The 23079-nt window shown below is 46.0% G+C and overlaps 1 protein-coding gene across 1 annotated transcript in view; it reads left to right on the forward strand.

Moving 5' to 3' along the window:
- The window catches only part of CEBPZ (CCAAT enhancer binding protein zeta), a 118317-nt gene that overhangs the window by 89860 nt on the left and 5378 nt on the right, over positions 1–23079 (forward strand). The window contains exons 12-15 of the mRNA XM_063917575.1: positions 14304–14361; positions 15593–15783; positions 16906–16967; positions 17303–17384. Coding sequence (XP_063773645.1) covers positions 14304–14361; positions 15593–15783; positions 16906–16967; positions 17303–17384 — 393 coding nt within the window. The remainder of the gene's footprint in view (positions 1–14303; positions 14362–15592; positions 15784–16905; positions 16968–17302; positions 17385–23079) is intronic.

Raw genomic sequence — 23079 nt, forward strand, 5'->3', positions numbered from 1 at the left:
ACGCTGGTTCCTAAAATTTGCCGGTAAATGGTTATAACATCAGCCGAAAAGTTGGATAAGCGGAGGCAATCCCACATATATGACATAGAGTACCCAAGGCCAAGTAACACCTCCAACAGGAGCCAGAAGTGGAGCAAGGAAGGGTGTCTGCACCATCGCATCAGTATCTTGTATTGTGTCTCCTTCACAGTAGTACAAATAGAGCTAGAGTAGGTCTTGAGAAAAATATTCCTCCATTTGTGGTCAGATAAAGAGATGCCCATGTCTTTTTCCCAAGCCTTGGCACATCTTGGAATTGAGCTAGTTTGGTTAACTAGTAAAAGTTTGTAAAGCACAGATGTTGTGTGATTGATGCGAGACACACAGTTTCTCAAACAATGGGGTAGATTTATTAAGCCTGGTGAAGTGATAAAGTGGCAGGTGATAAAGTACAAGCCAATCAGCTTCTAACTTCCATGTCACAGGAAGGGTTTGAAAAATGACAGTTAGGAGCTGACTGGTTGGTGCTTTATCACCTTCTGCTTTATCACTTCACCAGGCTTAATAAATCTGCTCCAATGTAAGCTCCCTTCCAGCCAGGGCTGCCCTATTGGCTGTAATTAGATAATTGTCAAACTTGTAGGAACATCCAAAAATCTGAGTGTGGGATATCCCATTTGTTTGTAATATCTGAAAATTGTTAATACTGGAATCAGTCACCAACTGACCAACTCTGAAGAGACCTGCAGTTGTCCAACCAGGAAAGCGTGTAGGATGGGATCCGGTCAGGATCCCTGCAGTCTGAATCCCGACACTGCTCGGAATACAGACACCGGCTGCCGAAGAGGGGGGGGGGGGGGGGGGGTTAGACCCAGGCAGCACTGGGGAGTGTTAGGCTTCAGCGGAAGGGGCATGGTGGTTAGGGTCTGACTGTCGGTAAGGAGGGTTAGGGGGGATGGAGGGCATACTTACCTAGTAGGTGTCGGGATCCTGAGCGTCCTGATGCCGCTTTTGGTATTCTGACTGCCGGTATCCCGGTGCTATCCCTGTTGGATTAATGCTTGGTGTGAACTCAGAGTTAGCCAAGAGGGAGGTAAAAGGGCCAAAGGCAGAAAATATGAATGGGGAGTGTCTCAGAACTTTCCAAAGAGAGCGTGTAGTGGATATTAGGGGATATTGTTGGATGAGGAAACATTATGGATAGAGTTTTGCAGCCTCAGCACAATTTCAGTGTGTGAATTCATACAATAATCTTCTAGTGCAACCCACTGTTTTATGTCATGACTTCTTGCGTGGTAATATATTTTAATGTCCGGTAATTGGAGGCCGCCCATATGCTTCAGGCATGATAGACCTGGACCAAATAAACCATGGAATCAGGAGGGAAAGGGAGCAGAAACAGTATTCTGGCACAGCTGTCGGTAGGTACTGGAGGACATAAAGCAGTTTAGGAAGTGTGCATTTTGACCACATTTATTTTCCCTAGTCAGGAAAGCTGTTTCAGATGCCAGTTATTATAATCTGAGAAAATGGCAGTAAGAAGGGAATTGAAGTTTGCATGGAATATTTGTGACCAAGTCCTAGTTAGCTTAATCCCTAGGTATGTAAGGGTGGTATTCAGTATGCCAGTTGTTGGGATCCCGGCGCACAGTATACCGGAGCCGGAATCCCGGCATACTGACCCCCCCTGGAGGGAGAATAGATAGCATGGCGAGCGCAGCAAGCCCACAAGGGGCTCATTTGCGCTCGCCCCGCTGACAGCAAGCCAACGGTCGGTATCCGCCGGCAACTCATACCACACGTGTGTAATATGGGTGGAGTGCCAGGCGAACAGAAAGGCATGTTGGAGACCTAATACCGCGGACTGTGGAGGAAATATTAAGGGCCCTAGAAGTTTATCTTAAAATGTTACAATTTCCCAAACTTTTCATTTTCAAATTCTAGCATGAAGTGTGGTAGGAAGGTTACAGGGTGGGAGATGGTGACTAGCAACCTAACCTCTAACCTAACTGCTGACAATGGATGGGTTTGCCCTCACCAGGGCCTCTATGCAAAGGACAAAAATCAATGGAGATAAAGGTCACCATGGTCTAGTACCATTATTTAAAGCAATGGATTTTGACAGTGTGCCATTGACTCGAACCCTAGTCAAAGGGGAAGCATAAAGTGCCATGATTCTTTGAAAAGCGAGAGGACCCAATCCCACATGACCGAGAACAACCTCAAAAAAGTACAATTTATTCTTTCCAAAGCTTTTTTGTAATCAGTGGAAAGGTGGATGAGACACCAGATGAATCAAATTAAGGACTTTGGGCATGTTGGAATGAGCCTCTTGACCCCTGACATGTTTCCATTTAGGAGGACTGTCAACGATATCTACGCTTTGCAGGAGTGTTACCGATTTCATGCTTCCCTTTTGGCTTGTCAACACCCCGTTGGGTGTTTACAAAAGTTATGTTGGCCGTTTTCTGACTTTAGGAGATTTGCATTCCTCCCTTATTTGGATGAGCAAAACCATTCCTTCAGGACCGTGCCATAAAGGTAGTCAGACAAAGCGGTTGCTTTTATCAACAACCAAGGAGGTACCTGCAGTCCTGGTGCCATGAAGGAAGTTTGTCGCATTCTGCTGTGGGCAGAGCGTTAACTTACCTTTCTCACCACAATTTACAGTACATACTGATGGTCTAGAACTGGGAGGCAGACTTTCTAAGCCATCTGTGTATGGTCTCTTTCGCCCCCCGTTTTGAATATGTTGGTAAATTGCAGGGGTCGTCCCAACATCGACATGATGGCCTCCCGCCACAATCACAAGCTTTCTGGGTACTGTTTCCAGACTCAAAATCCAGGAGCTCTTTTGGTAGATGCCCTCTCTGTTCTGGATGTTTTACAGTTATCTGTGAACACAGAATAATACACTCATTTACAGCTTCCTTCCAGTATCAATGCTTTTCTGCAAGCTGAAGTTGGAGGGAGGGGCAGCCATCCTGGTAGCTCCATGCAGACTGCACCAAGCCTGGTATGCTGATGATTTTTGTCTCTCGTGGCTCCTTGGCGTCTTCCTTTCAGGCCGGATCTTCCGTCTCAGGCCTTCTTGACTCCATTCAGACATCTCGTGTCTATCTTTGACATGGTGGCTATTGAAACAGCCCTCTTTGAAAGCTTAAGGGGTTTTCTGACGTGGTGGTTTGTGCAAAGCTCTTGGCTAGAAAACCCTCATCAGGGAGGATTTATTATCAATGTGGTGGGCCTGTTTCGACTGGTGTTCGGTCCGCAATACCCCGCCATCGACATTTCGTTTATCCTGGGTATTGTCATTCTTACAAGTTGGTTTTGGATATAGACCTTTGTCTCTCTTCTCTGAAGGTTGAGGTATCAGTCCTTTTCAATGCAGACTTGCCCTCTTACTGCCATTCAAACTTTTATTTAGGGGGTCCTTCATCTTCAGTCACCCTTTCTTCCCCTAGTGGCTCCGTGGGATTTGCTGTTAGTCCTGGAGTCTTTTTAGTCTCACCCGTTTGAGCACTTGGACTCTGTGGACCTTCGCTCGCTTACATGGAAAACCATTTTCTTGCTGGCGATTGTCTCTGCTCACCGTGTGCGGATTTGAGTGCTTTGTCTCACAGTTCACAATTCCCCTTTCCTCTTCTTTCTCCTTCATCCACTAGGGGCCACTGGAGTGTAGTTACAATGGGGAGATAGTAGGTGGTATTGGTAGCTGGCACTTTAAAAATTCTCACACTGTGGCTAGCTCCTCCCCTACTATCTCCCCTCCAAGCCAGTCTTAGTTAAGTGCCCGAGGTAGCTGGTTCACTTGGGTTTAGCTGAAGAATTTTCTTCTTTTTTCTTTATTATTTTATTTTTCTTACACACACTCACAGACTGGCAGCTCTGCCACTGCCAGTCTGCACCGTGGGAGCTGCCGGCGTGGTCCCATCGCAGCTGCGTGCGGCTAGGGATGGGCCCCGGCTGAGGGAGACACTGAGCTCTCCTGAGTTGGCGGACACCGCTGCGTGCGGCGCGTGTCGCGGCCACTCCATCCAGCAGAAGATTCCGGCAGCATGGCAGCGGTGAGTATCAAAAATGGTCGGACACCGCTGCGTGCGGCGTGTGTCGGGACCACTCCACCACAGAAGATTCCGGCCGGACGCCGCTGCGTGCGGCGTGTGTCGGGGCCGATCCACCAAGAACACAGTGGTGAGTGAAGTGTACTTTATTTGTGGTGGCTATGTATGTTTTTAGAGCAATGCACTGTTTATTGTTGTACAACCCACTCCAGAAGGGCTCTCTGGGGCTGTAATGTACTTTATTGTATCCTTACCTGTCCTCCTTATGGAGAAACAGACAGGATGATTGGGGGAGGCTGAGTATGTGTTTATACAACCCTGACTAGATACAGGGCTCTACTAGCGCTGTATAGCGGGCTCAGCGCTCCCCGCTCCCCGGCGGTGACTCGCAGGCCCAGCGGAGGGTACAGCTCGCTTCCCGCTTAGTTTTGCAATAAGGCGCCATAGCCGGGGGGCGGAGCTAACTCCCGCTCTGTACAGCGGGCTCAGCATTCTCCGCTCCCCGGCCACTGTTATAGTGTAATAGGCATTTATGTGAGTTTAATGCACATGGTGCTGGGGAGAATGTGATATAGTCAGAGTGGCTCAGCACTAATCCAGTTATCCACTATATAGATTTTATCGCATAGCCCAGAGGAGTTTCACTCTGGCGGCCATTTCCTCCCTGCACAGACCTGGCTTCATATTTGCAGTGTCTCCTATAGCCCAGTGGGCTAATCTTGCATACTCAGAGACAAATACAAATAAAGTCCCAGGTATATTAACAGATAACCCGCTTTACTCAGCGGGCTCCCAGGTCTCCCCGTCGCTAGGCAACAGACCCTGTCTCTGGGATTTGTAACTTTTCGATACTTCAGGCTGCTGAAATATAGATACATTCCTCCTGCAGTAGAGTCCTCTACCCAGCATTTCCCTACTTGCAAATCAGGGAACCTGCTCTATTACAGTAGCTGGGACTCAGCTCAATAATAATTAAAAGAATCTACTGTGCAGTATTTATTTACCTACGGTGTGTGTGTGTGTATATATACATATATAGTTATGTTTGTGCATGTATATATATAGATATATATATTTAAGTGCGTGTAGGTATGTATATAGATATATCCATAAAATACCAGATATAGGGGATAAAACAAAACTTCCGCAATGTTTTCTAATAACATCTTGCACATAACATTTTCCCCCATCTTTCTCACAGGCTGGTCACCATTTTGAAAAGCCAGCGGAACCTCCGAGAAACATCTGGTGCACCTTAATTAGCGGTGCACTAAATACAGGGCGGGGTGTTGCCTTCCCTTTATTATTCCTTGGTGTCACTAGTTACTAATGCTATTTGTAATTGTGGAATGCGTGTAAGGCATCAGACAGATAGCGCTGCGGCTCAGTACGCTAGTAGCGGGTATCTGAACAGGGGTTTGAATCCAAACAAAACTTTAAGGAGAACTCCTATAGCCTAGGGCTAAGACTCCTGTCCCACAGCGCAGCGTTACTGGTTCAGGTCTCCGCTGCTCCAGAAAGTTTATTTTAATCGTATCGGTCACTACACATTATAGTGCAGACCTTACGTAGGGCTCTGTTTATTTAACCCACCTTTTCTCCTTTCGTTTGTCTCTCCTGGGATAGTCGAAGAATTCCCTCTGAGGTGTGAAGTATGCGGCGGAGCCATCTGCTTCGCCCTCCACGCACCTGCACACCCCTGTTTGATCAATGATGCAGGTAATGTCACTATTAACCAGACAATAGCTCATCAGGTAAGCCCTTGGACTTTGGTTTCCAAGGTCACAGGATCAAATCACAGCGGGACCAAACACACCTTTCCAAAAAGAAACTTTGCTAACATTCCATGCATTACTGATGTCTGTTTTCTGTGGATCTGAACCAGTGTCTCAGAATATACAGGTACATAATACAGCAGTTCATCTGATACTGCAGGTAAAGGAGGAGGACACGTCAAGTCCATCAGGGTTCCACGCCATTGACAAAAATGACAGCGAAGGTTTGTTTTCCTATCTTTTCCCCGCAGATGGCAGGAGATGGTATCAGAACCTCTCTAGGGTATACACCTCGGTGTATCGCCGGTCCATCAAGCCGCCGTTTTCCTGAGGCAACCTTGCTCAGGGATCCATCGACATATGCGGCAGCATGGTTCTACCGTGTCCGGAGCAGGTAGGTTGGGGAACAATTGTCCTCTAGGTTACAGGATGCTTCGCATCAGGATCAATTGATACTTTGATACAGGTCAGAATCACGATTCTGCTTTATGTTCCTTGGAGGTCTCCATGTCTACAGACTCGGACCCTGCATCTTCGCTTGGGCTGTCTTAACCCGACGACCTCTGGGGCTGCGACAGTGACAAGTAAACATGAAATCCTACGGGGCAGATGGTTCTGGGGAAGGAACTTTCTGCAGGATTTCTTGAACCAATGGAGGTAGGTCCACTTTGATTTCTCCTACTACTGCCCCAGCTCCAAGACAGACCTTTACTGGTCTTCCCTTTAGATTTTTCCGTGCCCTTTCAGGCTTTTGACTCCACACGGGTGATATCTTCGTCCCCAGGGGTTCTCAGGGTAAAAAGGCTGAAGCAGAGGTTCAACATCCTCGGTCCAGTCTGATTTTATGTCATCCTATACACCCATTACACAGACTTTTCTACCACCTGCAGGGTCCCAGGGTAGGCGCAGGTCGATGGGAGAAGGCTTGGGCGGTTACAACCGTCTCAGGAGTCCCTCGGCATGGGTCGGCTGATTTACGATGACAAGAGAGTCATACTGCAGGCTGCGCTCCATAGGTTTCTAACCGCAAAGGGTGTTGATCCCTGTTTTTCACATATCATTTGAATTAGGACAGTTCTCAGGCCTTTGTTTTCTTTTCACGTTCCGAAGCCAAGTGGCTCGGACAGGCCTATTCTGGCCTTACAATCCTTTTAGTCTGTGATTGCTAGTTTAAACAAGAAAGGGAGTTTTACGTGTCCCTTGTCTTCAGAGATGCCTGTTTACTGATTTCCGTTGGACAGGCTTTTCTCAGATTCCCCCTTAACAGGATTCTCATTTTCACTGTAAGTCCTTTACTCTTCTCTCTTCCGCTCCCACAGAGTTTAGGAAGATAACAGAATAACTCTATTACTCTTGGACGGCAGTAGCCGTGGAGGCCCTCAGGGCTCCGGGGAGTTTTCTGGTTATTCTATCCTGCCTCCTTTTCTATTTCTACTTCATGTTCAGTAACACAGGAGGGGATTATGCGTGCTAGTCCTCTCGGTGGCGCTGGTTGGGCCACGCATGACTTGAAGATACAGATACGCCTGTTGTCAGTAGAGGAGCCTTGGCTCCTACCTCGACTGGACTGTCTACTTCAACAGGCTCCTTTTTTCTCCTTGTTCAATTTTACACTGGTTTCGGTTACCCGTGTGACTGTTCACGAGACCTCAGAAGGGAGGAGTTCCCTAGTTCGGTTAGGCCTACTGGGCCCCGATTTCAGAAATCTGTTACCTCTTCTCGCTTTTGCCACTTTGGGAAAACTTTATGGGACATAATGAAGATAAAAGGGGTTTTTCCCCCTTCTTCCAGTTACCATTCATCTTTGGTTTCTCTGGGAGGTTTTTTTTTTTGCTCCGCTGCGCTTCAAACCACACTGACCGGAATTTTAGGTCTCTGCCTTTTTCGCTTTTCTTCCAAATGATATTAGCATAGCGGCCGTAAGTTCGGCCTCTTGTTCAGGGAGTACTCTACTGGCAACTACCCTGGCTATGCTTCGGCCTCAGCGGTCGTTTCTTCCAGAGGGGATGTCCATTTTTCATATAAATCTGACACTAGTGGTTTTCAATCCTCTCTGAATGTTGTCAGGGCTCGTCAACTCTCTCTACAGAGGTCTCAGGCTATTCGATGAAGTGTTTTTTTCTTCTTTGCTCTGGACGATGCTCCCGTACTAAATAGCCGGGGTCCCAGCATATGCTGGACAGTTGGATACATCTGATCATCAGACAGTCTTCTTGGCGGTTACTAGGGAGCCTCCGTTTTCCATTTCAGCGCGCTTTACGCGCATTGTAAGACCTTCGTGGGCAGCCGCCCGCGGGGTCTCCATGAATATTTTGTCGGGCGGCTACTTGGTCAAACCGACATTTGTTTTGTCAAATTCTACAAGTTTGACACTTTTACGGCCTCTGCATCACTGTTTGGCCGAGCAGTTTTTACAGGACTCTCAGCGCTTTCCCACCCGTTTTTTGGGAGCTCTGGGACGTCCCCATTGTAACTACACTCCAGTGGCCCCTAGTGGATGAAGGAGAAATCAGGATTTTGGTACTTACCGATAAATCCCTTTCTCCGATTCCACAGGGGCCACTGGACGCCCGCCCAGCGCTGTTTCTCCTGATTTTTGTTTGATTAACGATTGCAGATCACCATATGACTGCTTGTTGGGTTCAGGCTAGCCTGGTTTTTGTCAGGTTCTGTTCCAGGTTTAGTTTGTGTTCGCCTGGTTTACAGGGCGTCGCTAACCTCCTCTACCTTACGGTTTGTTTATTACAGCTCTCCTCGGGCACAGTTTAACGTAGACTGGCTTGGAGGGGAGATAGTAGGGGAGGAGCTAGCCACAGTGTGAGAATTTTTAAAGTGCCAGCTACCAATACCACCTACTATCTCCCCATTGTAACTACAATCCAGTGGCCCCTGTGGAATCGGAGAAAGGGATTTATCGGTAAGTACCAAAATCCTGATTTCAACTGGATCAGGCAGTCCTTCGTACCTGGCTAGTTTATTTCACCAACAGATGTTGTGAGTAACAGGCCAGCTCTGGTTCATGCCCATTCAACTAGGTCGGTGGAGTCTTCCTGGGCGGCTCGGCTTCTGTGTATCAACTCTGCCGTGCGGCCACATGGTCATCTACTCATACCTTTATTCGTTTATACTTATTTGACACCTTTGCCTCTAGTAATGCTAGTTTTGGATAATGGGTCCTCAGCTCAGCACAGGGGCATTTCCCCCTTTAGGGTGGAAATGCCCTAATTTTGGAATGTCCCATGGTCTGCATTGTCCGCCCATGGATGCTAGAGAATATAGGACTTTTGGTTCCTACCTGTTAAATCCTTTTCTTGAGGTCCAAAGGAGGTTAGGTTTAGGCATTAGAAGGGGGTTAGGGTGCAGGGATGAGAAGGTTAGGGTTAGGTACAGGGGATGGAGAGTTAGGTTTAGGCATTTACAAGGGGAGGTTGGGGTTAGGCACAAAACAAGGAGGGTTAGGTTTAGGCAGCGGTGAAGGGAGGGTTAGGCACCACCTGAGAGGGTTAGGGTACTTTTAGAGGGCCTGTCAGGAATCCTGATGGTCAGGATGCCACTGTCTGTATTCTGACCGCCATCGGTATCTCATCCTGAACCCTGTTTTGTTTTATTATTATTATTATTATTATTATTATTATTATGGGATTTAAATGTTGGGAAAGCACCTGTGTTCTCTTACAAAGGTGCCCTGATGGAGTTCACACTAGTAGGGAATAAGGCCATCTCCACTCCCATGGGAAAGTACTATTAGACCTTATGATGTGACTGTACTTCAAGACTAAATCAACACTTACCTACATAACCGTAATTATGGCCTGTTAATTACTGCCCTGAGTATCTGGTATGTAAAACATAGTCTGTTATAATTGAAGGGTGTAGTATGCTATGTCAACAAGAATATTGTAGACAATATTCAATATATCATGGTGTTGGCACCATGATATTGACCCCATTAAAATGATAATTACACCATTTTAACATTGTAGGTAGTCTATATAAACATACTGTTAAAGAAGTTTGTTTACAGTTGTACCCCTTTCCCACTAACGTCCCGTGTCTGACCAGGGATTTGGAACACGATACGAAGCAGAGTCAGACCCAGGACTTACCCACGTTCCCACTGCAAATGACCCAGGTTACCTGTTTGCACTGCTCCTTTCCTGGGGTGTGGTATGCGTTACCGGCGGTCAGCGTACCCATGCCGATATCCCGGCAGCGGAGTACCGGGGAGCGAATGCAACAATCATCGCTTGCTGTCGCTACGGGTTCTTTTCCCACTCTATGGGTGTCGTGGACACCCACGAGTGGGAATAGTCCCTGTTGGTCAGCATGCTGGCCATCGGGATTGTGAGGGGGCGTGATGTAGTGAGAGGTGTTGTGAGGAGACCGCCGGTCATATAACTTCATGCCCCTTCCCGGTCCAACCTTGCAAGCTTCCTGGGTGGATTGCTGGATCACTGGAGCCGGATGGAGCGGTTTCCACTGAGCAAAAACCCGGGTTGATGCGCTGTCATGTGCAAAAACCCAGGTTTTTGAAGGTAGGTGAGAAAGGGTATTAGGCTGCCAAGAACTAGCAATTCAACAGGGTTGACAATATGGTGCCAACAAGAGCATTGTTTACATTATGACTACATACTCAAATGATCACAACATCATAGAAATGGGGCGGGGGGGGCAGACCAGGCTGAGGAGGAGCAGTGTAATTGCAGCGAATGCCATCAGGGTGCACCCCCTAATAAAATATGCTGCGCACGCCTATGACACACACTAGTAAATTTAAGTGGACGATATGCACGAAAAATATATTATCATGCATAGCGTCAAGTGTGTGTCGTTATTGTTTATCTTTACTGAGCATGCCGTCCAATTTAGACTATATCTTTCATGACTGCGTGTTCAGGGATGGGGAGGGGTAAGATCACTGAACGATATTGTTCACTATTCGTTCAGTGTGTATGCTCTTTATCTTTCATTCTGCAGCTGGGGAAATTTCAAGGGAAATCTTTATCTTTATTGGTTCCAAATCGTCTAGTGTGTACCTGCCTTTTTTGCATTTTTGTGCATTGTGGATGATGATAATAATAATTTTATTTATATACCACTTTTCTCCAGCAGGACTCCCATTACAGAAATAAAAAAACAAACAAGCCAAAAAATAGGACATTTCACAAAGGTTTTTGTATTACAGCACACAGAGGAAAAAAAAACCCTAGAGAACACAATAAACATACTTTCAGGTTGGTGCAGTATGAACAGGCACCATGAGGGAGAAGCAGTATATAACGTGCGCTATACCGCTTCTCTGTATAATGGCTATGTGCCCCTGTCCATATCGGCACTGCTATCTAAAAGATAGCAGGCCGATATGCGCTGGCAGTTCCGACAGCTACAGGTGACGATGCCCATAGACCACAGCAGGGACAGACCCATTACTAAATCGGACATTGCTTATCTCCTTAACTGCTTGAACTGGACACTATATTCCTTTTGGGGGATCATATAGGAACGGACTTTCCACTCTTCAATCATTTTCAATTCTTGTCCACTTGGGTAGCCTAACCAATACATACAGTTTAAAATTACATGTTTTTTTAATTTTTCATTACATTTCATGTTGCATGTCCATGGTGTGATCACCATGCTATTTTAGATATTTTAATATTAAAAAGTAATATAGATACATTTATATTATTGTTGGCACATCTTTGGAATAGCGCAGCCTCTACATTTGTTTTTTGTTTACCTCTGTGGGGGTGACTTCCCCGTTTTCGAGGCCGCTGCTTGTTGGAGCATCCCATACTTAAGGCGCCTGAGTATCCTGGGTAACCGAACTTTACATAGGCTGGGGGAAGGGAGGGGTGAACAACCATGGTTTAATTGGACATGTCTGTCTGAAGGAATCATTTATTGATGTTTTTTGTGTCAGTCCAGCTCTGGTTTACATCATCTGATTTTGAGCAAAATTGGAAAGTTCACCTGAGTATTAAGGTCTTTTAAGGCATTAAGGTATAGAATTAATGAAGGTTTCAAGGAGTTTGGAGCTTTTAGGTGGATTTTTAGCTTTGCTCGTACTAAATGATGATCTGAATCAATTTATGTTCCACACATTGCTCTAAAGCAGTGGTTCTCAAACTCGGTCCTCAGGACCCCACACAGTGCATGTTTTGCAGGTAACCCAGCAAGTGCACAGGTGTATTAATTACTCACTGATACATTTTAAAAGGTCCACAGGTGGAGCTAATTATTTCACTTGTAATTCTGTGAGGAGACCTGCAAAACATGCACTGTGTGGGGTCCTGAGGACCGAGTTTGAGAACCTGTGCTCTAACGTCATGGAAGGCAATCTGAAACAGTTTTTAGATGAGGAAATAATCCAGCTTACTGTTGCCTATACCATTATTGGAGAACCGTGTTAAGAGATTGTTTTGTGAGTGTTGGAACCAGGTGTTACATATTGCAAGATTGTTGTGGTTGTCAAACATAAGTAAGCGAAGACCATTATCATTTAGGTGTCCACATCCTTATGGGCCTAGTGTACTTTCCCAACCTCCTTGCCCATGAGCCATGCGAGGGGACACAGTGCACTAATTGTGGTTCCCAGTCACTTTACGAAGAAAACGACACCAAAAAAACATGAAAAACTCATGTCGACCTTTTTTCATGTCAATCTACTGGCTGTGTCGACCTATTTCTAGTGTTGACCTAGCCATACCCCCATTTTTTGCCCAGCTGCCTCTGACGCATTGGTTCTACCGTATGTGCTAGTTTTCGCTTTGGTTTTTCAGATTTGTCCAGCCATTGGTTATGTAGCTGGGCGTTACAGTTCCTTTGCCACAGGAACCACTCCTACCCATTTATCTGGGCTTGGTACTAGCTATGAGATTCACTTAGGCTGGGTTACAGCATGCTAAAGCTAGGAGTAGGGTCCCACCATAACCGTCCAGTCCATGCATATTTTATCCCATCTGTGAGCTTACAAGGTGTGGCAGCCATCTGAGAAATAAGCCATACAAGGACCCAAGTCACATATGGGAAAACTGACACGTGTGTAATATAATATACGCTATATGAATAAATCAACATGTAGTACATGAAGGTATAGCATACAGTGGTGTCACAGGAAAAAATATAACAGAAAAGCAAAATGCAGTGGTATAAAAGGCAGTATTAAAAAGTGATGAGGTCATTATAAAAGTAATGGAATTAGATTTCATTTGTTTCATGGAGCAGTATATGATATTTGCAGCAGTAAGGGAGCAAGGTGGTCCAGTCACATGGGTGGTGGATACCGTTAGGAGGGTATCCGGAGTAACTAGATGGATGAAAGCAGTCCTAGAGCAGAGTTGGGTGATAAATTGTTCTCCATTGTTCTCCTTCTGTTTCCCTCCTTTTAACTCTTGAAAAACTCCAGCTTCAGTGTTAAAATTCTAATAACACTTTGAACTGAGCACTTCGAATCTGAGCAGCCTCTGCTTAAGCAGCCTGATTGTTGGTGTTTTATTGATAAATGTGACTGGAGGTGTGGATTAATGTTGAATAATTTTTCGAGGTGTACACCAAGTTCAAGTGTATTGGGCTTTTACAATTTAGTCATCATGTTTAGTATATCAGAATCACCTCACACCCCTGTGTCCTATAGATCCACCCTTAATGCTAGAATTGATGCTGTGAACATATTATCTATATTGTGTATGGTCAAAATGATTAAAATCAGAAACCTGTTTATTTCATGTGCAGGGAGGGTTGCTGTACATCCAATCAGGGGATGTACTTAAAATGCCACCGGACGGGATCCCGGTGGGCAAAATCCTGATCCGTGGCATAATACCGGCATCACAATCCAGACGGAGCTCTGGATCCCGGCTTCAAAATACTGATGACTGGAATCCCAAACGTTCTGTTAGTGGGACACGCTCACATCCTGCTATGGGGGTGGAAGGTTAGGTTTAGGCACTAGTAGGGGGGGGTTAGGGTGCAGGGATGGTCAGGTACCTGGGGGGGGGGGGGGTGTTAGAGGGAGGTCGGGGTTAGGCACCAAGCGGGGTGGGTTAAGTTTAGGCAGCGGGGAAGGGAGGGTTAGGGTTTGGCACCGTCAGGACAGGTTAGGGTTAGCCACCACCGGGGAGGGTTAGGGTTAGGCACTCACAAGGGAGGGTTAGGGTAGGGGGCAGGGGAGAGTTAGGGTACTTTCTGAGGGGCTGTTGGGATTTGCATGGGAGGTATGCTGCTGTTGGTATTATGACTGCTGGCATCCCGTCCATCGGTATATCATAACGAATCCCCAATCAGAAGCATGGATTCATGTTTCAAGTAATTTTGTGCAGAATTGATAGAAGCTGAATGTGAGCTTCCTTACTTATAACTTACTTTGTATGCCAAGTTAGTATTACACTTACGAATCCTGACATCTGTAACTGCACAAGATCAAGACCTTTTCATTGCTTATGTGAAGATTTTTTTTGTAATTTTTTATTTATTTTTTGAATAGATACATTTGAAGGAGACAGTTACTACAGTGACAAGAAAAATGATATTGATTTTGCCGGGTAAGTTGTGTGACGTTATCCTAAATGGGCTTAATCCTTTTTGTGTGTTCTAAATATAATGGTGCCCATACACTAGGCCGATATCGGGTTCAATCATGCGATTGCGACCGCATCGGTGCGATATATCGCATGTATTGCATTTCAATCACGTGTCCCCCAAAGCGATGTGCAGGCATGCTGGTCGATTCTTGCATCTCAAGATATTATGTGCTGCACTTAATATTTATCACATCGCATGTGGTTTTTAACGACATGCGATTTATCGTGCTGCGATGTGCGATCTGTGTTGTTTTGAGCTCACTTCATGGACACTTCCCTTCACCCATTGTGCTGAGGATACAGGAAAAGACTTTTCATGTCGCAAGGGACATGCGATTTATCGCATTATCACGTGCACATTGAATGCAAAAAAAGCACTTCAGACGCGATTTATTGCAGCCTTGCCTGCCGGGGAAATCGCAGTGTGACCAATCGCACAAGTGTATGGGCACTATAACACTGACTCCAAATCGTAAAGATACTCTTATGGGCACTACAGACTCGACGATGTGCCGCCAAGCTGCCCGACCGCCGATGCAGCAGATGGGCGACTCGGCGGTGGGGGGGGGGGGGGGGGGGGCAGTGATGGGGAGAGTGAAGTTTCTTCACTCCCCCCCCCCCCCCCCCCCCCCCGTCACCCGGCTCTGTAGACGTACAGGCAAATATGGACGATCTCGTCCATATTGGCCTGCATGCACAACCGACAGGGCACCAGCGATGAACGAGCGCGGGGCCGCACATCGTTCATCGCTGGTGCCTCCACACTGACAGATATGAACTTTATCTCGTTCATTAATGAACAAGATCGTTCATATCTTGCAGTGTAATCGCCCAGTGTGTAGGGCGCATTACAGAAGAGTATTTGTAACACCTTCTTTCAGAGTCACCAATAATCCCGTTTATAGATTTGTCGCCAGAAGTTTATTCAACAAGCCTTGGAAAGGGAAACAGGTGTGGCACTTCTCTTTCCATGTGTATATTTAGATTACAGCCATGATAAAGGACTCTTCTAATTCTGCTACAATGACACAAAAGGTTTTTATATGACAAAAGGAGCATGTGTTATGGGAGTTTACTGGGCTATAACAAACAACATTTTGTTATCATTGCTTTCTTTTAAAAAATAAAAAATAAAATAATAAATATATATATATATAATTATACAACATATTTTGTTTAATGTGCATCTAAGGAACCTAAAACCAAGTGAAAAATCTGCAAAGAAAAAATCAGGAGATGATGATTCTGGATCTGACTGGGACATTGATGCTGAAGATGATGATGAAGAAATATCATTGGGTAGTATGCGTGATGAGGACTTTGAAGACGATGAAGCGGGAGGTGTTTTTATGGACACTTCAGAAACAAGTTCTATAGATCCAGGTAACAACATCACCTTCTGCACTGAGCACATTTACAGTTGCAATTACTATATGATAAAGTCCTCCTATTAAACAGTGCAGTTTAAAAGTTCTAGAATCTGAAACTACCAATTACTATTTTGTATACTATACGTAATAGTAAGTGTTACACTGAAGAGCCCACTGTTCCTAGTATCAATTTGTATTGCTGCCTGAAGAATGATATACTGTATGTGTTAGAATTCTCTCTTACACTAATAACTTCATGTGCATATCTCAGTTCCCTGGACTATGGAACGTGTTGTACCTTGTTGAACATGACATCTACATCTAGTACGCACTACTTCAGGCAAATATTCCTGGAGAAGTAAGGTTAAGGCTGAGCAACTGGGACTGTTGCTGAAAATTTTGTTCATTCTTTCCTTTTCTTTCTGTTCGTGTTAAGGCCCATACACACTTGACGATGCACATGTCGTTAACAACCATCGTTAACGACTTCCCTTGAACTTCCCTTGAACAGCTGAGCAAACGACATGAGCATACACACTACCAAAGACCATTCATCGTTGAAGCATCCAAGCTGAACAGTTTATTAAAATAATGAGCTGGGAACAGGGCTGGTGAACAGTGGCTTGGTCGTTGGTCGTTCACACCATACACATTCAAAGACGTCTCTGGTCGGTAACGACCATAGTGGAAATTGAGCATACATGCTCCACAGATAAGCGAGGGTCGTTAACATCCCGCGGGGCCGCGCATCGGTGGTCGTTGGATGCATACACACTTGACGATATAATGAGCGACGTCGTTGATGAGGGCTGAAATGAACGACGTCGCTCATTTTATCGTCAAGTGTGTATGGGCCTTAAGAGTCCTTTGTCATCAATCCTTGTCCCGTAAACCAAATTTGCAGATTTTGTGTATGTTAAAAATGAATATAGGTAATATATGTAATTTCTGAAAACATTCTTATTTGCAATAAGATGTTGGACTGACTTTGTTTTGTCCTTGTAATATATTATTCTGTTTCCTCTTTAATGATTTCTTAGGAAGGATTTCTCAGGTGATAATCATGAGCAGAATTGTTGTATAAAGAGTTTGGACGGTTTACTACATTCATTTTTTTTTCCATATAATTTCACAGAATGTAAAAAAGGAAAGAAAAGGCATTTAAAGCAGGAAGACATGTTTGCTGCTGCTGAGGAGGTATATATGTGAGATGTACAGTGGGATAGATAAGAAACCTTGGCTTTCTGATATTCTTGGAAGGACCGTTAAAGTATATATTACAAAGATACACAGAGTGCTTGATATATTCAGATTTACATTATGAGGGGTTTTCTTTAGCCAGCTTTTTATTAATGGATATTCAGGATTTTAACATATGGGAATTCAGTTCATAATTTTACTGGGCGCCCCTACATAAATTACGACACGTCACTCACAGTGCACATTAGAAAATGAATACCGTCATGTTAACTGCAAACTCCTAAATTTTAAATTAAGTTCCCCCCCCCCTTTTTTTTTTTTTTCTTTTAAAGTTTGGTGCTATCCTGGATGAGAGTTCTGGCTCCAAATTTGACAACATTGGATTAAATGCTGTATCAAATAAAGAAAACGCAAGTAAGCATTATTTTATACCCTTTTTCAACAAATGCTAAAGTGATTTTTAAGTAGGAAATATATACGTGTTCTCAGTAGTTTTATTTGGTGTCTTATTTATAATGGGGGTAATTCCAAGTTGATCGCAGCAGGACATTTTTTAGCAGTTGGGCAAAACCATGTGCACTGCAGGGGGGGGGGGCAGATATAACATGTGCAGAGAGAGATAGATTTGGGTGTGGTGAGTTCAATCTGCAATCTAAATTGCAGTGTAAAAATAAAGCAGCCAGTATTTACCCTGCACAGAAACAAAATAACCCACCCAAATCTAATTCTCTCTGCAGATGTTATATCTGCCCCCCCCTGCACTGCACATGGTTTTGCCCAACTGCTAAAAAATGTCCTGCTGCGATCAACTTGGAATTACCCCCAATATGTATACATACATACATACATACATACATACATACATACATACAAACACACACACATGCCCGGGTGCCCTCAGGGGGTAATAATGGCACAGCGCTAACAACACCATCTCAGGTGCAACATCTTCTCAATAGGACATCCAGTCCATCCAAAGTCAGTCAACGTTTCATTCTCTTTCATAAAATTTCATCAGGACATTGTCCTGACGTGAGGCGCGGCTTATCAGGGATTTTGTTTCACCTGCCTTCGGGCGAAACCAAATCCCCCGAAACAGCCCAGTTTTCATACGAGAACGGGCCTGTTTCTCACGAAAGCACACAGGTTTCACTGAACCTGTGCGTTTTCAAGAGAAAAGCTGTTTTCTCTAACGTCCTAGGGGATACTGGGCTGGTCTTAGTACCGTGGGGTGTAGATGGGGTCCAATTGGAGCCATGGCACTTTAAAAATTCTTCAGTGTGCTGGTTCCTCCCCCCTATGCCCCTCCTGCAGACTCAGTTTTCTTCAGACTTTTAGTTTATTTTCAGGCAGCACTGGTTGGCACCAGTCTGCCTGTGTCGTGGAACTTAGAGGGCTATCGACCTGACCTCTTGAAGGGTTACTGGGCCGGATCCCCACTGACAGGACATAGCTCCTGAGGTATTGTTTCGTATACCCCCAGGGTGTGCGCGCACTCAAACATATGCCGCCACCCCTAACAAAGCTGAAGACAATAGAGTGGTGAGTACTTAATCTGGGTTCCGGTTAGCGGGTCCCCGGTTCAACTGGCGGCATAAGGGCGCGGTGAGCACGCTGTGCTGCAGGGGCTGCACTGCCCGCTGCAGACACCCACACTGGCGCTATCATAGAAAAGGGGTTTTAACCCCGTTTTCTCTAACGTCCTACTGCGGAATAGTAGATTACCATGGGGTATATATCGGGTCCACTGGAGCCTGGCACTTTAAGAAATCAATAGTGTGTACTGGCACCTCTCCTCTATGCCCCTCCTAGCAGACCCAGTTTAGAAAATGTGCCCAAGGAGCCTGGTGCATTCTATTGCTCTCCAGAGTTTTCTTCAGAAATGTCTTTTAGTTTGTTATTTTCAGGCACCACTGTGTCGTGGGACTTAGTGAGGGGGGGGGGGGGGGGGAGAAATCGAACCAAACCAACTTCCTCAGAGTTAATGGTTCGTATCCCCACTGACAGGACACTGAGCTCCTGAGGTGATGTTTCTCATACCCCTCGGATGTGAGCCCACGCTGACAGCATTCCGCCACCCCTAACAGATGAGTTACACACCCCGGCTAGCGGGTCCCCGGTGAACATGGCGGCATGAAGGGACAGTGATCACCCGGCTTCGGGCCGGGGTGCCCACTGAGTACCCAGACTGGCATCTTGGTAAAAGGGGGTTGCGCACTCTCTTTCTCTGGCTGGGTCCACAGGTTATTCACAGGATAACATTGGGATATGCCGGAGCGACAGCGAAAATGGCACCAAACGGTCACAAGCTTTCTGGCCTCCCAGGATGCATCGGGGCTTCACCATATAATCCCGCCCACTGACTCAGTCAAATCAGTTTTTTGTTTGGTGCGGCAGGAGCCGGACCATGGTCAGATGCGGGGCGGCAGGGAGGGGACGGGACAGAGACGTGGAGCGACAGGGAGGGGACAGAGACGCAGGGCGGCAGGAAGGGGACAGAGACGCGGGGAGGGGACAGAGACGCGGGGCGGCAGGGAGGGGACAGAGACGCGGGGGGGCAGGGAGGGGACACAGAGGCAGGGCGGCAGGGAGGGGACACAGAGGCAGGACGGTAGGGAGGGGACACAGACGCAGGGCGGTGGGGGGAATACAGAGAGGCGGGGCGGCAGGGAGGGGACAGAGATGTGGTGTGGCAGGGAGGGGATACAGAGACGCAAGGCGGTAGTGGGGGGGGGGTCACCAGTGAGGAAGCTGATGGAGAGGCAGACTTTTACTCCTATCTACACGTTTCACTCCTATACGGGGCTATCCAGCTATCACGAGGAAGCCCGTATAGGGGTGAAACGCGTCAATAGGAGTAACAGTCTGCCACCAGACCCCCAACCGACCCGGATTTGATACGAAAACGAGACTGAGGATCGGTTCTGATGAATTTGAGGTAAAAGATCTGGATGATTTAATCTCATACATTTAATGCAAACTTAAGAACTCTGAAATTGGACCCCAGTGGAAAAACCATAAGGACGATTGCTTATTGCAGTTAATCAATAACTTTGGGAATTTGCTAAACCCATGAACTGGTGAGGGTCTGGAAGTAAATCGCTACGTGAAAGTGTATTCCAGTACCAACAAATCACATATATGTTTGTTAATGTGAGTCATGTCTAAATAGTGGTTATCTGTTGTATACCGGTATTAGGCCTTTTTAGTAACCGAGTGATTAGAAGTATTGATCCGAAAACCGTATATATTTATATATAATTTATTCATAATTAATGAATCTATGCAATAAGTGTAAAATATTTTTTAGACTCCTAAATTGTGATTATTATTTTTTGCGCTGGAGTAAAACTGTTTTACTTGTGTTATCAAGGTGTTTTTGAGGTACACCTTACTCACTCTGAGCAGCATTAATATTAGTTACTAGTTGGAGCCAAGCGCGGAGTTTTACCTCCATTGTTATATATGACAACGGATGTCAGCCTCCGGGGTTGGGGAACTGTGACTCGGGGCACAGTTCCAGGGGACATGGTTGATTCAGGAATCTGCTCTTCCGATCAGCATCTCAGAACAACTTAAAATGCTCTGGTACAGGCCTTGTACGTCCTTCGGAATTAGGCCATTCAGGTGCAGTCGTTCAACGCCACGGCAGTGGCGTACATAAACTGACGGAGGAATAAGAAGCAGGGTCGCAATGCGAGAGGTGTCAAGAATACTCCTCTGGGCGGAAGCCAACGCAAGGGCCACGTTAGCCGTTTACATTCCAGTAGTGGACAACTGGGAAGCGGACTTCCTAAGTAGGCATGACCTCCATCCAGGTGAATGGGGCCTCCACCCTCAGGTGTTTTAACAACTTGTTCACCGGCGGGGTTGTCCACAGATAGACCTGATGGCTTCTCGTCTCAGCAAGAAGCTCCGTCATTACTGCTCCAGAACGAGGGACCCGCTGGCAGTTGCAGTAGACACTCTGACGATGCCATGGACTTACTAGTTCATTTACCTGTTTCCTCCAATTCCTCTCCTCCCAAGAGTTATCAAAAGACTCAAAAAGGAAAGCGTTCAGGCAGTTCTCATTGCCCGGGATTGGCCTTGACTGGCCTGGTATACGGACCTCCTGACCTTGTCACTGGAGGAACCCTGGCCGCTGCCGCTTCTCAAGGACCTTCTTCAACAAGAACCGTTCGTCTATCCAGACTTAGCGGCTACGTTTGACGGCCTGAAAGTTGAGAGGGAGATTTTAACCGTGAAGGGTCTTCCATCCAAGGTGGTTTCCACTATGATCCAGGCCCATAAGGTGGTTACTTCCAAACATTACCACCGTCTTTGGAAGAAATATGTTTCTTGGTGTGAGGGTAGAAATTGTTCCCCTGTGGAATTTCGTCTGGGCCGTTTTCTACTGTTCCTGCAAGCAGGCGTGGATAAGGGCCTACGTTTAGGCTCCATCAAGGTTCAAATTTTGGCTCTTTATCTTCTTCCAGAAACAACTGGCAGTACTTCCTAAAGTGCAGACCTTTCTAAAGGGGTTTTTGCACATTCAACCACCGTTTGTTCCTCCCACGGTTCTGTGGGACCTCAATGTGGTATTGACCTTTCTCCAGTCGGCTTGGTTTGAACCCTTAAATAGGGTAGACTTTAAAATACCTAACATGGAAGACTGTTATGTTACTGGCCTTGGTTTCTGCTCGACGGGTGTCTGAATTGGGGGCCTTGTCCTGTAAAAGCCCATACTTGGTATTTCATGAGGATATTGTGGAGCTCAGAACTCGCCCACGGTGTCGGCCTTTCATGTGAATCAACCAATTGTGGTTCTAGTATTATCCGACACTTCCGTTGCTCCAAAGTCCCTGGATGTTGTGAGGGCTTTGAGGATTTACATCAAAAGGACTGCTCGACACAGGAAGTCTGACACGCTTTTCGTCCTTTATGATGCTACAAAAATTGGTCGCACTGCCTCCAAGCAGTCTATTGCTCGTTGACTCAAATTGACTATCCAACAAGCCTATACGTTGGCTGCTCTGCCACTGCCGAGTTCTGTTCAGGCCCACTCCACAAGGTCAGTGGGTTCTTCCTGGTCGGCTGCCTGGGGTGTCTTGGCCTTGCTGTTGTGCCGGGCAACTACGTGGTCTGGTATGAACACATTTGTTAAGTTCTACAGGTTTGACACCTTGGCCAAGAATGACCTTCAGTTTGGTCAGGCGGTTTTACAGGGGTCTCAGCACTCTACCACCTGTTCTGGGAGCTTTGGGACATCTCCATGGTAATCTACTATTCCCCAATATCCACTAGGACGTTAGGTAAAATAGGTATTTAATACCTACCGGTAATTCCTTTTCTCGTAGTCTGTAGTGGATACTGGGCGGCCGCCTCAGTGCTTCATTTCCTGCTTACCTGGTTGTAAGTGTTATTGGTTGGGTTGCTGTTGCTTTCCCTGTTCCATGTTTGGTTAGCGTTGCTATTCTTCTATAGGTAGCATTGCTTTCTTTTGTTTTGGTTAGCTCTATATTTGTTGTTGTTGTGTGTTGGTTCGTTACCTCACCGCTTTATGTGTTATATCCTTCTCTCAAAGTATGTCCGTCTCCTCTGGCACAGTTTCCTAGACTGAGTCTGCTAGGAGGGGCATAGAGGGGAGGAGCCAGCACACACTATTGAGTTCTTAAAGTGCCAGGCTCCAGTGGACCCGATCTATACCCCATGGTAATCTACTATTCCCCAGTTTCCACCACAGGCTACGAGAAAATGAATTACAGGTAGGTATTAATTTCCTATTTTTTACACTTTAGAGACGTTTGCCAGTATAAAAATATAGAGAACACAGAGCGCCATTGAGGGGGCGGGGCTACCTGGAGAGCGGGACCAGCAGCTCTAGGCGCCATTTCCTGCTGCATTAGACAGGGAGGGAAGTGCTGCTCCTCCAGGGACTCTCTACTGCACCTGCAATTGGTACCATGGGGGTTGAGGGTGGGGAGAGATTTATATGTAATATAGCTATTATACCTTATATAAGGTATAGCTACTGCCCGGCAAAGCATTGCTTCAGCTTAGTGGCACAGTTTGCTGGCTTTCTCCTCTCTGTCTCAATCCTTGCAGGGCTATCTAAGTGACTGTGTTA

This window comes from Pseudophryne corroboree, chromosome 4 (genome assembly GCF_028390025.1).
Source record: "Pseudophryne corroboree isolate aPseCor3 chromosome 4, aPseCor3.hap2, whole genome shotgun sequence".
Lineage (NCBI taxonomy): Eukaryota > Metazoa > Chordata > Amphibia > Anura > Myobatrachidae > Pseudophryne > Pseudophryne corroboree.